This window comes from Adelges cooleyi, unplaced genomic scaffold (assembly GCF_023614345.1).
Source record: "Adelges cooleyi isolate 19-005CV unplaced genomic scaffold, UGA_ACOO_1.1 ACOO_flye_CR_arks_rails_tigmint_CR_PRNA_381, whole genome shotgun sequence".
NCBI classification, from domain to species: Eukaryota; Metazoa; Arthropoda; class Insecta; order Hemiptera; family Adelgidae; genus Adelges; species Adelges cooleyi.
Genome location: NW_026096058.1, coordinates 1,269,672 through 1,284,641, shown reverse-complemented (window position 1 = coordinate 1,284,641; position 14,970 = coordinate 1,269,672). Strand labels below are relative to the sequence as shown.

General features: G+C 34.7%; 3 protein-coding genes across 6 annotated transcripts in view; 1 reads left to right on the top strand and 2 right to left on the bottom strand.

The window, feature by feature from the left end:
- LOC126841460 (Kv channel-interacting protein 4-like) overlaps positions 1 to 14,970 on the top strand; it is a 267,819-nt gene that overhangs the window by 102,839 nt on the left and 150,010 nt on the right. The window lies entirely within an intron of this gene.
- LOC126841467 (cuticle protein 7-like) lies at positions 657 to 1,837 on the bottom strand. Its single transcript, XM_050577969.1, has 2 exons — positions 1,695 to 1,837; positions 657 to 1,411 (listed from the first exon to the last, which is right to left on the bottom strand). The coding sequence occupies exons 1-2, from the start codon at positions 1,704 to 1,706 to the stop codon at positions 953 to 955; spliced, it is 471 nt and encodes a 156-aa protein (XP_050433926.1). The 5' UTR covers positions 1,707 to 1,837; the 3' UTR covers positions 657 to 952.
- LOC126841461 (cuticle protein 7-like) lies at positions 8,082 to 12,199 on the bottom strand. Its single transcript, XM_050577961.1, has 2 exons — positions 12,046 to 12,199; positions 8,082 to 9,429 (listed from the first exon to the last, which is right to left on the bottom strand). The coding sequence occupies exons 1-2, from the start codon at positions 12,055 to 12,057 to the stop codon at positions 8,791 to 8,793; spliced, it is 651 nt and encodes a 216-aa protein (XP_050433918.1). The 5' UTR covers positions 12,058 to 12,199; the 3' UTR covers positions 8,082 to 8,790.

The following is a 14,970-nucleotide window of genomic DNA, read 5'->3' as shown; positions in this document are numbered from 1 at the left end:
GCACTTCTCACACTACTTTGCTTTAAAGTGCCTCAACGTTCATCGCGAACTAATGCTCTTTTTCACATCCCACGTGCCACCACAAATTATTTGGCAAATGATCCATTACGGCGGCTAATGTCAAATGCCAATGTGGAACCTAATTTTAATTTTAATTTTTAAGCCTAATTGTTTTTATGTAAATATGTTTAGTTTTGTTTATAGTTTATAAGTTGCTGTTCAGTTGTGTGTTTAATGTTTTCTTCATTGTACAAATATGCATGTATATATATATATATATAAAAAGGGCCCAGCCCGTATACAATAATAATATTAAATAACTGTATCACCCAAGCAGGTGAGTAGTTTTATTTAAACGAATTAAATACAAATATTAGTAACATAAAACATGTTTGGTCAAATTTGTCACCTATTTAACAGCTATTGATAAGATTCAATTTTACTTTTAATAGTACTTATCTTTTTATTGTAACACCACACGTTACACGTACTGTGTTTACCGTTTTACTATTGCAGCTTGAATATATGTATAATAGGTAATTACGCTCGGTTTACCGTCATAGTTTGTTGCATATTTTTTAAACAAGTTATATTAAAAGTCATAACATTTTTATCAACATAAAACGGGTGCATAAAATAATCATAAATCGTCCAAATTCAGTTCGGTAAATACAAAAAATTCGTATATTTACATATAGTAAATGCATACATTTGTTTTGTACAAATATATATTATGTAAAATACAAATTATGGCAACGCAGACACAAATAGCAACATTCCCACTGCGGTTCAATATGAACGCGTCGGATGCCAGAGGATGTAAACAGAAAATAGGAGAAGAGACAGACGATAGAGAGAGAGAGAGAGAGAGTAAGAGAGGGAAGAAGAAGTGAAGTTTGAGCAAAGGCGTTAGTAAACGCGCTATGGCGGCACTGTATTGACGGCTGGCCATCTAGTAAGCTGGGGCCGGGTAGGCGGACGGCGCTGGGTAAGCCGGGGCCGGTGCGGGGTAGGCGGCTTTGTATGCCGGGGCAGAGTAAGACGGAGCGGAGTAAGACGGCTTGCTGTAAGCCGGGGCAGCGCTGTAAGACGGGGTACCTTCCTTCTTGACTTCAGCGTTGAAACCGTAGTCGTCGGCGGTGTACTCGACGATCCTCTTGGTGCCGTCGGCTTCGACCAAGCTGTAGTATCCCTTGACGGTCTTGCCGTCGCTGTATTCGGCTTGGCTCTTGACGTCGTAGGTGCTTGGGTCGTTTACGCTGTATTCGAAGCTGTACGGTGCTGGTGCGTATTCGGGTTCCGGTGCGTAAGCCTTGGGTGCCGGGTAAGCCGGGGCGGAGTAGGCTGGCTTGTAGGCGGGGGCGCCGTATTGGGAGAGAGCAGAAGCCACGCAAGCGGCGAAGATGATCAACTGTAAAAAGGAACATAATATTATATAAAGTACATTGTGTTTTGATAAGATTGCCGTCGAAGCAAATTTAGCATTATAACTTTTAGTCTATTGGTTTTAGTGAACTTTTACACGTCGTGCAGAATGCATTTTAAAATGTTCAAAAAAAAAAAAATCAAACAAAACGGTAGACCACTAAATATTAGTTTAGAAGACCGTCAACGATGTAAACTAACTATAATATTTAAAACGATTTTTTCGTATTTGTCGGTAAACAAATTCAACATCGTTGTAGGTACCGTACCTTAGCGGCCATTGTCGTTGGACGTATTGATGGATGTTGTTGTGTGATAAGACGAAACACAAGAGACTGATGATCGGATGGACGGCGGCCGGTATATTTATACACACACACCTCTCGGGCTCGGGGTGTTCGACCCCTCCACCAACGGCCTTAACCGTGTGGGTGTGCAAAAAATACGAATAAGGTGTAAAAGAATACGGTCTATGGAAAAATACAATATATATATATATATATGTATTAATAAAACGTACACACACACATATGTGGAAGAAACCTTCACCCGGCAAACTGGTCCGACGCAACCACTCCCAAACAACAGGTTTGACATACGATATTCACTTTGATAAATAGGTCGAGTTGTTGCACTAAATACCCATATTATATAGGTATAATAGATATTATATTATACGACGACATGACTTGTGACTGACGGTTTTCGTCATTGACGACCGCGGCGACGATTTTTTTTTTTTGTAATCGTTTTTTAACCCCAATTATAGTTTTTTTACACAACGGGCGACGGCCGTACGGCGGTGGCTAATAGGCGCGCGCCAGAACCTCAGGCCTCGGGGGGAATAATTTTATGCTACCGATTTTTGTTTTTGAGCGGTGTAAGGTCATATCGACAACATGTCATTATTAACATAATAGTAACGTCGTATTATACGGTACATGTATATAAATATATATATATATCATAAAGAGCGAATTAGTTTATAAATTAATTAGACGGCCGTGTAGACCGAAAAATACACACTCGGCGACAGTTTGCCCGCGATGGTAATGCCGTTGGGTTTTTATCACACTAATCTAAAGTCTAGTTCTCTAAGACCGTTCAGTATTTTTTTGTCTTTTCGATAATTAAAAAAATCCATACCGTTACTTACGGTTTAACCCGAGAGAAAGTATAATATTAGTTCATAGTAATAATATTATGAATCATCGTTAATAATTGTTCGCACATCGCGATAGCATCATAATAATGATAATAGATGTTATTATCATAACAATATGCTCAAACGGGTTGACTTACATAACGGACGTGGACGTATTGTTATGGAAATTTAGCCTGACAATATTATATTCTAATTCCGCAATATCGAAATCCGTAATGCGATCAAAGAAACCTACATGGGACGCCTACTTTATTTGCTGTAATTATGTGCAATTATTTCATGCGGAAAATACATACACACGTTTAAAATACGAATGTCCGGTCCTCGTTCGGTCATTGGTACGGTTTTCGGTTAAAATGCACTGTTGTGTTGTTATAAGACAATAATATTATCCGTGCAAGTTTATTGTAGAATTTTTCGTTTTTTGACATTATTCTAATTTATTAAATTAATAAATCAAATTTGAAACCGACACTTGCCATTAGTTGCTTAAAGTTGTTTCTTGAAACCAATTACCCGCGCAAACTGTATTAAACAATTCATATCCAAATAAAAGTCAATTACTTTTGTAAATTGCAATTATTGTAAGAGATATTCAGCGTTTTATCCCTAACGAATCACCCTGTATTATATGTAAAATATAATACGTTATCTACAGTCTGCTGAGCCGTTTTTTTTCTATTCTTTTACACTGCAGTTGCCGTATTTAAATTGGTAAACACGTTTTTCAGCATCGTTCGTGTGGGATGCGACTGCAGTCTTTGACGAACGCGTTACACGCTTCAGATAAAACACATAAAAATATTATACAAAACCAAACGAGTTGCACTTAAAAAGTATAAATTTATATTCCACACCCGACTCGAGTGTAATATCAATTTGACAGAATATGTATGTACAAGAACTACAAACGAAGAAAGAATATATATATAAAAACAAAGGAAATACCCCTTTATACATTTTTGTTCTTTATTATGATCGACTATGACCGACTTTATCCTTATTATAATCTACGAATGCTAAACTAACGGGTACTAACGGGTAGTTTTAATGATTAATAATTTATGTTTAAACCGGTGTAATTATGGTTGGTAATGTGCACAAAGCGGTATTATATCATAAAATATAAACAACAAAAAACATTTTTTAACTATTCATTTATTCATTATTCACAGCATTGATTAATAATACATTATACTAATCAATGTTCATAGAGTAGCTATAATTTTTTTACAGGCTACAATTTCACATTCAATTTGTGCCCATAAAAAAAAACCTGCAATTTATCACAATTGTATGCATATATATATATATATATATATATATATTTTAATTGGTTATTATTTGTAATTAAATTCCAAAAAAACGATAATATGTACCTACTTCCCTCGTGTAGATTTTTAATGATCGAAGCGATGGCATTTGACATCAATCGTTGCCATGTATATGGTTAGTTTAAAGGGCTATATTGATATTATCTTAAAATAACAATATAACCGCAGCCTTCCTAACAGAGACGGGCAATCGTATTAAAATATTAACTATCAAAGAGTCACACAATCTGATATGTTGATATTTATCCAAATAGTAATACGCATTGCATTAATTTAATTTATGACGACATCAAAATATATCAAGATGGTGCATATACTTAGTGTTTTACATTAACGCAAGATCATTTTAGCCAATAAGGCAAAACAGTGCCGTCTTGTATTAGTGTTTTCTTTAGTCTACCATCTAGGAATTTATAAAAAGAAACTAAATAAATAGACAAACTGTTGGCTTTTAGCCGTAGAAAAACTAATAAAATCAGTTGTTGATGCGTTACAATCGTTTTCTTTTTATCTAGCACATAAGTCCAATATTGTAAGTTCTAAAAGCAAGACTGGTGGTGATTTGTGCCTGTATACAATGTTGTGAGAACAGTTTGTCGATTTCCTTGCTTGGCCATTATGCGTCCATTTTATAGACGTTATCTTTATTGTTTTTATTTGATTTTTTTTTTTATTATTCAACGAATCGTTTTATATTGCTGTTTTGTTTTATACCGTCTCTTTAACACGTGCAAATAAAAAACCTATAATCGCTCGTTTAACGAGAAATAAAAAACGGCTCCCATATAGATTTATTGAAACGCGCGTTTGCCAAGAAATACAACCGCAGAAACCGTCTAATAAAATTAGCACAGATTATACAAAACCAGGCAAACTTTAATAATCTCATATCAGTGTGACCGACAAATTCAAAAAATAATCCTTCCGTTATACAGTGTTGTCAAAGAAATTTTATCAAAACAACTGTAATGTTATCAGTTATCACTATCAACCATCGTTAAACGGCTACTTGTTATCAGTGTTTCTTATCAGTTTACGTTATTATTGTGTACAATATTTTTGGCACTATAAATTGGCCCCACTGCGTTAGGTGTAAGCCGATCAAAAATCTTAATTAATTATTTGAAAGTCTATTGTTTTACTATGAACTGGTACTATAACTGGTTTTGTTTAATCTGGGAAATTATATACTATTTTTTTCAAATTTATCATTTCCTTCGGGCCAAATGGCAATACCCACGTTTTAGCTGTTCAATTATTTCCACACTCGGACACGATCATTCGCAATGATGACTTAATCGTCACGTCTGGCAAATGTTATCGTTTAAACGGTTTCCCGGGAAACGTTAATGTGATCTTTACCTGATCTTCTCGGTATAGCGATTAACAGCAAAGCTGTTGGTCGAACGCCAATTTTTGTTCCTGTCGTCCTAATGGTAACTGGCTGTCCGTCAAACGTCATGTAGGTCTTGATCGACGCAAACCCCATTTTTTTAAAACGTTTTTCTACCAATTTCAGCAACGATTAATATTTCCTTTTGTACCTTTTATCTACCTTACGCGGTAGATGTATTTGATTTTGCCTTTGGTCCTTAATGTTCTCCTAATGCCCCAAGAGCTTTGCCAATGGCGCTTACTGGTTTGATTACATTATGTAACACTTATTCGCTTGTTCCATTTGCTGATTTCACATTTTACGGACAAACGAATGCTCTCGATTTTTTTCAACCCATCGGTTTTGCAAACACACTCTGTTTTGACAACTATTAATATTTATGTAGCGATTGCAAATAATATGAACCGCGTAGTGCAATGTATTACCTATATGAGGTACAATATTCTAATGTAGGTTTTACAAAATGAGAGAGTGGAAAAAAAATTATATAGATACATATCATTAATTTAACAGAATACATTTGTTTGAAATATTTCTAAGGAGGGCCATTACCACATTACTCTACTTCATAAAAAAAATATAGGTACTAATGTCTAATGTTAAGTGGTAGTTATACCTATATCTATTGCAAAATAGCTACTGATTATAAATATAACTTGTTTTAAAGTGACTATTATGGAAAAATATTCTCTCTTAAAAATATGTTCAATGACAGTTATTCGGTAATCATGTATATATATTCGTATACCTATTAGTAATGGGAATTAAAAAATGCGGATTTTCAAAACAAACAAAAAATGCTACTTCAGCCATTTAAAAGTATCATAAATGCAATAATATATGAAACTTAGTTATTTAAATTTATTATGTATTCAAGTAAAACGTTTTTGATGTAAACACAACGCCAAAAATATTGATTTTGAATTTATTGTCAAAGTTGAGCTTTTTTTTAATTAAATTTTCATTAAAACATTTTACTCGTGTACATAGCACTAATAATATTTAGTATTTATACGATTTTCAAGTGTCTTAAATATAGTTTTTTTTTTTTGTGAAAATCCGGATTTTCGGATTCCCGTCACTAATGCAATTGATTATAAATAATTATTTTTAGTCAACGCTAATGCCTAAATTCCAAAAAAAAACTAAATAATAAGATGTGGAAATTCGGTTTGAAGCGGGCAAAAGAGAAAAGGAGGATGCATAACATCATTACATTAACACCGTATATGTGCCCGTCTCATCCGTTCTGTGATTAAGCGATTCAACATAATATATTATAGTCGTTTATTATTGGTTATTTTATATAAATATTTACTTACACTAGAAGAATGTTGCACTCTAAGCTGATGTGCTCTCGTTGAACGTCACACAGCTCTGGAGATAAACAGATTAACGCGTCCCGTCTTTCTCTCTGTCTATAATATATTATCTATAGGTATGTAAATACACACTCGTATACCGTCCAAGTTATGTAAAACTGATTTGATTTGTACACATACCGCAAACGACGATAATAATAATAATTACATTATAATATTATCTAGTCTTAGGGCCTACGCTCTTTAAACACAATCGGACGTATTTAATATAGACCTCCATCGGGTCGAAATCTATTTATTGTATATTATATATATATATATATTTCTCTTGTCGACTTAACGTGACGGCCGCGTTCCCGCCTTAAGTAATAATAATAATATATTAATTAACCGGCCCGTCGATCATGTTGCGGGCGTAGCTGTTTTGCCAAGTTTGATAAAGTACTATATAATAGAGAAAAATATCGAACCGACCCGTTTTTCTTGTAGTGTGAATGTAATATTTGACATAATAATTAATATATAACTGCCAACAGAAATATCGAATCTGAGTCGGTCACGAAGAGTACAATATTTGTATACGTCATGTTACTATACCGGATCGGACACCTATTGTATTAATGACTGGTCGTGATTGCAAACACAAGAAATAGTTTCAACAGGTTGTCTGGTAAGCTACACGAGAGCTTTGAGCTTTTGAGAGTTGAATATGATAATACACAAGCTAGCAAATTTGGTCACCACGCCTAGTCGTCTTGGCTAAAATCTGAGTTGCTTTAATAGTATTACAAAATAAATGTACAGGGGTTACCTACAGCTACTCTGTCTGTACATTTGCTAATAAAGCATATTTCAATACCCGTTTAGGACAAGAGTAAATATTAAACATGGTAATTTTGTCGTATTTTTATTTAATGCTTTCCATTTTTTTTTTTATGAACGTCGTTATGAAAATAAGAAATGATGAATGGAAATGCGTTTACTTTTTAAAAGTAAGAATTTTCCCAACACTGTCAAGACACGTTATAATAGTATAATATTGTAACATTACCCAAATGGGTTTATCCCCGTTGGTTGTGTCGCTTCTAGGTGCGTTATGCTACACATATTATTGTTATAGTGACATAATTATTGTGATAATTATTTTTACCATTGAACCGGGCAGACCTGGCCGACGGTTAACCTTTCCCGAACAAAACGAGCACAGCACACAATGAACCGCGTTTCGTAAACGTCGCTCCAAGATGTTATTGTTATTATCTCAAGAGTTTCTTTTCAGCGAGCCCGCCCACGCTGACGGGCCTAGCTAGTGCGGTCTTGCCCAAGGTATGTGCGCCTCGACTGTTCAAGTCTTGGCCACGGTACGCTGAAATCGATCAAAAGCATTTTTGTTTTTTGCATATAAATATATACACACGTTTATTGTAAAAGCGAAAAAGTAACGAAAAAGCTATAACAATATATTATTGTAGTAATATTATGTTACAGTAATTATTAAATTTTGTACAGGATGTCCTATGAATATTATGTTAAGGCTACATTGAAAGCGGCCGGTTTCAAACCAAAAAGCCTGACAAACGATTTTAATTCTGTAAAAATATAAGAGTTCTTCGGCTACTTTACAATAGGCCATGTTGGAAACGAATTTATCTTTTTTCACTTATGCGATGTACAAAATGTAATGTCGACAAAATTGTCAAACATTAATTATAATTAATTACAAAAAAAAAAACATGATCGCCAGTAAAGAGGCCAATAAATTCTTATTTTTTTTAAGAAAATTTAAATTGGACCATCCGAAATTTCACATTTAGTTAGGTCACAAACACATAGAAAAAATTGGACAAGTCAAGGTAAATATTATGACCTCGAAACTAGTACAAATTATACAAACAAAATTTATATAAGACTTTTTACAGCTTGAAATATCGTATATATATATATTATATCATAACAACAACATTGATACGCCGTTTTAGTACTCAGATGGGCAAAAAAAAAAAAAATCTACATTTATAGAAAACAAACGATGACAGAAAATGACAAGAACAATATTATGGTAATAATAATACAATATAACTAATTAGTGTTTGGTTTTGTTTTTACACGCGGCCCGAAAGGCGCTTGGGGAGAACCTCGTGGCCTTTTCTAGTAAGCCGGGGCCGACGGGTAAGCCGGTGCCGGGGCGTAAGAAGGAGCTGGCTTGTAGGCCGGCGCGGGTTTGCTGTAAGCCGGGGCGGGCGCGTACGTGGGCGTGCCTTCCTTCTTGACGACGGCGTTGAAACCGTACTCGTCGGCGGTGTACTCGACGATCCTCTTGGTGCCGTCCGGCTCGATCAGGCTGTAGTAGCCCTTGACGTTCTTGCCGTCGCTGTACTCAGCCTGGCTCTTGACGTCGCCGGTGTGGTAGTCGTTGACGGCGTACTCGAAGCTGTACGGCTTGGCCGGGTACTCGGGTTCGTACGACTTGTACGCCGGTGCTGAGTAAGACGGTGCCGAGTACGACGGAGCCGAGTAGGCCGGAGCCGAGTACGACGGAGCCGAGTACGACGGAGCCGAGTACGACGGAGCCGAGTAGGCCGGAGCCGAGTACGACGGCGTCGAGTAGGCCGGAGCCGGGGCGTAAGACGGTGCCGGGGCGTAAGATGGCGCCGGCTTGTAGGCTGGCTTGTACGACGGCGAGTACGAGGGCGCGGCCGACGGGTAAGCGGGCGCTGATGGGTAAGACGGCACGGAGATCGGCGCGGCGTTGGCGGCTACCAACAGGCAAGCCGATACGGCGAAAAGCTGCAAACAAAGACAACATAATAATCATAATATTGAACGTGAAATATTCCTAACACAATTCGTTGTAATTGTACACATAATAATAATTATTACCGCGTTACCACCGTGCAGTCGTTAATTGAAAATTCCATATTATTAACCCGTGTGTTAATGCGAATTAATGACTGCACGTAAACGCGGGGCGGTGATGGTTAAACACAAGAAAGTGTAGTAAAGAGTGAGCGAATAATCTTGGGGAGTATTTGCATTGCGCGAGTAAATCTTACACCGTGTTGTGAATAACAACAGTAATACACGGTTTTAATTAATTATTGTTTTCACACATCTTAAAGACTAAACTTACAGCGATTCGCTTCAAGTCCAGTTAAATACCTACGCTGCGCTAAGTGTTTAATGGACTTAACATATTTTTTTTTATAATCTGCAGTCTTCAATAAAAAAGCCAATAAAAAAAAGTATGTTTAGTCGCTGACCCGAGAACGAATCCTAGTCGTTTAATGGGAATGGCAACCCGTTTTTGTCTTTTAAAACAAAACAAAAGCACTGTGTAAGACTGGATTTCTGTTTATAATCAGTTGCCGGTGAAGATCAAACACCAGTTGTTAAGATAATGTCAGTGTGTGTACAGTCTTACATAATAGACGAGGTGCGTTCACATCAGCCGGCGTCCATAATACACCTTCTGATTAACGCTTAACTGCGATTAAACGTGTTACCTTAATTTTATTTCAGGACCGTTTTTGGTCCAAGTGCAACAATCTGTAAACGCACAGTTGATTATGCTCGGACGTGGGAGAGGGACGACCTACCGGAATTATTGTTTTCGACTTAGGCGATTGTCTGTGCGGTAATACACTGTTTGGGAGGAAAATTTCTGCCATTTCTGTGCGATGTACACAATGCTAAATTCGAAATTTCGGTGGGCGACAAACGAGCAACACAAAACAGCGCACACCCGTTTTTTGATGTCATAATCGGACAAATTAATTATTTTCAAATACAAAACTAGAAATCCACTAAAGTAGTTGTACAAAATATAATATCATATACGTTTATCTATCCGAAACATAGCAATGCCATCCAAAGGAACCGAACTCATCGTGTACTATGTATATATATATATATATTATATATAATGTGAACGCATTCGGTTTGACGTTTATTAAATCCCTACAGGGTTTCCGCCGTACAAGAAACTCATCGGATCGAAAAAGACAAGACATATTATTATATACACTGTACGTTATTAAATACTTTTGCGGTTTGTTGGTTTTTTAAATGTCCGACGCCGCCAATATAATATTGTCAATAATAATAATGTGCTCGGGACAAGTTTTTTAATAAAATGTTTCTTTTTATGACAAATCCGAAGGCAATATTGCACCATCGAGTGTTAATTATATTATGTGTCAGTCGATCGAAATCTAGTTTATCGTTTTTATATCTTTAAAATAACGTCGCACGTTCGTTTTTATAAGCAACATCAAAATATATTTCCTATACCAACTCTCTCAAGTGCAAATACCGCTTGATCGCATTGAAAATATGTGCCCGACTAACGAAACGAGTTTGTGCGCTCTGTCGACCGTAAACGTTTTTAAGAGTTTAATCTAATAACATAATATAATATAATTTTGTCGGACGAACCGAGCGGAAAAAAATGAAAATTCGGATAGACAATCAATTAAAATGTGTATTTACAAACAAGAAAAAAAATACTAGCATAATTCCACTTGGATATTAATCAATAATCATTATTATTACTGAAGTATAGTTACTTAAGTATAAGTGCACAGAATAAATGTAAATACATTTATATTTTTTATACAAAAAATCGTTCAATACAAATTCACTGCTCCAACGACTTTTCTTTTGGTAAGCAAATAATTGAAGTAATGAAAACCGAAAGAGTACAAGTAACTTAATATACTTACACAATTCTACAAGAGAAGAATATATATGAAAATTGTGTTTTCAATTGTATTTGTGATGGGAATTACAAACCCAAATAGAAGAAAACTGCCACTTATTATATCCTATTGGTCGCCATTACTTCGAATAGGTGTATACAACTATTAGTGTCTAAATTATAATTTAGTTTATATCAACTAATATTAAACATAACTATATGAATTACATAATATGTCCAATATACTTGGTCAACGTTCAGTAATAAATTTAATTAATAGTTAAACTCAGCAAATATTTAATAAATGGAATTGAAAAAAATTCAAATTTTTTTTTTAATTTTACTATGTATAAGCTACAATAGTTCAACAGACGACTGTTGAATGAAGCTACTTTTGTGTTTTTTAATTCAAAATTGGGACCCTCGATTGGCCCTATCGCCGAATAAAGTTGGTTTTAAAGTACCTTAGTAGCACTCAAATTTGTTTAATTGTTCTATTAAGTAAGTGAATTCTTAGCTGTTAGTAATTCTTTATATTTATATTTTTTTATGTCACTAAATCACAGAGAAAAATGATAATTTATAAATTGTTTTAAAATTCAACATGTACTACTGTTATTATAGTTTTTTTTTTTAATTGTCTGCACCCACTTGTTGCCTTTCGGGGTGTCACTTTTCATAGGTAAAAAATAATTTCTTATACTCACTGCGAATGCCATGGTGTTATATAATGTATGTATAATATTGTGTGTTCCTCTGTTGGTTTTTTTATTGGACCGAATGAGTGCAGTACTAGATAAGTGCAGATGACAAACCGGTCCGCTGGTGTGTGCTTCGGATGGGACGTTTGTGTGTACACGATCGACGGGCACGCGGTTTTCGGTTTATATACGTTCAAAGTTGGAATGCCGGGAGGCCGCGTGGGGGGACACGGTCAACTCCCCCTCGGGGTCCGCAACACCCTTAAGGTGTGTGGAGCAAAATACAAACAACAAATGTCAATAAAAATACACACACACACACATAATTAACCCTACTCCAACGACAGCGGTGTACGTGTTTGAGAAAATGTAAACAAAAAAGTCAACGCGTCAATGGGCTTGTACAACAATAAAAAACAAAAATAATAATCATTATATATATATATGTGTAACATTATATATGTATGACTCTAGCGGTAGTATTGTTATTAATATTTTGACAACCGGGTCAAGACCGTTGGCTTGCTAAAATCGTGAGCTTTAGGGCGCACACACACATTGTAGGTCTAAGGGCAATCACTGTGTGTATTGTACTGGACATGTGATTATTGTCGTAACGGCTTGAGCACGAGACGGCCGTTATGGACACCAGTACGGTTTAGGTCTGTGATCTATATAAGATAGTTGACGATAATAATATTAAAGCGTTTAGGTTTTTGTGGACACTTTGTATGAGCCTAAAACCGTTTTTTCACCGTTAGACCAAGTGTATTACTATCAAACACTCGGCATTGTGTCATTTGTCTAAAAAATTGTTTATCTTAATAGAGGGAACAACTTTTATTCAAAAAAAAAAGAAAGAAAGAAAAAAGCGGACTGCTCGTTTACCAGGTTGTCTGTATATAGTGACACAGTTTACACCATTAGGACGTCAACGTTACAGGTTGTAAAGTTCAATTCGTGGAGATTAAAATCATAATATACTAATAAATAATAAATAGTAATAATGAAATATTAATGGTTTTGGACTTTGGGACACGTCAAATAATTGGATAAACGGTATAAAATGTATAGGAATTAAATAATAATAATTTAAAAAAAAAAAAGAGTTATGAAATACATAATAACATAATAATAAGTAACTTGACACTAATTGATAATCGCACAGAATACAAATGTATCCTTCGTTGTTTCCAAAATCATTATTCTTGAGGTTTATTAGTTCTTAAGTTTTATCATAAAAAACCTTTTATTATATCGTCACACTATTCGGATTTCGGCAAGAAATCACAAATTTATTAATTAACAAATAATTATCACTTTTTTGTGGGAAATTGTTGTCATCCTTTAAATTCTATTTATTTACTTTTTAATTTGTATGAAGCATTTTAAATACATTTTCTTCATAGAAAATGTACAAATACAAAAATTACCTGAGATAAAAAACATTGTTTAAAATTATAATTTATCATTATTATTATTATATAAAGTTACAAGAATTCGGTTCAGTAAACTCCTATAGATCTCGGGTTTAAATCATAATTTAATAATTGTAAGTATCTGTATCGCTAACATTCAATCTAGGCTAGTATATACATATTTATCAAAAGACTTAAGAGTAAAACTCTAAGACGATTGACGAATATAGTATAGTTATAACAAACTGAAAATAAAACAATTATTAAAACTTGAGTGGGGTATTGTATTTACAGACTCCGCAAGTTGTGTGAATAGTGTAAATTTAAAATTATTACCCATTTTTTTATTGTTTTTTTTTTTGGAAAGAGAATGTAATTACAACAAATTAAAAAAAAAAAAGTGTTTGACAGATTTTTTTTCATAAGCTCTCCGTTCAAACTTATTGCGGTCAGTCTGTTACTATGTCACTGACGGTCGCCTAAGAACGTTTATAGATTGAATAAATTTAATTGAATTTAATCTCTATGAATTGGTCTCGTGAACTGCCTACTTGGTCGGTTTAAATATGTGAAAAATTATCGGTCGCCGAAAGAGGTACCAGGTGAATTGTATGTTGATTTCTAACCTATTACACAATTTTTTTTTCTGGTATTATAAACTCACATACATATACTATTTTTTTTTTTTTGATACTCTAATATTGTGAACTACATAGAACCATAGAGCTGCTAGTCAATTAACACGCGGTTCCAATTAATCACACTATAGTTATGGGAAAAGTGTAATATATAAGTAAAAAGTAGACCTACAAAGGTATCATATGTGCTATTAACATTGTGTAATAGGTTATATTTTATATATAGTATAACATGGGTATGTTCTGTGCAGCTCAACCGGTAGCCCGGTCTTTCATGCGTAGTACGATGTCGATATTATTACTGTGACGAATGTGAGTCATCGGCCGCAGATCTAATCCTAAGTGGGTTAGCATAACATATTATGTTATAAATATTGCAAGTCCGTATCCCAAGCTCGTTAAATGTAAAACAAAAGATAAATTTCATTTATAAACTATTTGTAGCGTAATATACCGCTAGTATAGGTATATCTATATATGAATAATCGGCTTTCGCAGGGTTTAGCTGTTCCTTATATTGTTGTGGGTATTTTGAATAAGTAATATTATACGGTATTGTCGTTTGAATTTGACATAAACAAAAGTTTTTCCGTATCGGCTCGGTCCAAACGCATATTTCAAATATAGAATTGTTTCTTAACCTATTACATTTACATAAGCCCCGTGACTTTTTACTGTGATGTGTTTTGCGTTCAGACAAAACTACTTCTGCATTAGGACAGTCATATTCGGTACCTACACATTCTACATAATTATTTCACCTGGCTAATACATAATATAATATACATATATCATGTAGATAAGAGGAATGTTTGTAATTTAATAAATTACTGTTATCCGAGCATGATAATATGATCTCGTTAGTGGAACATGTG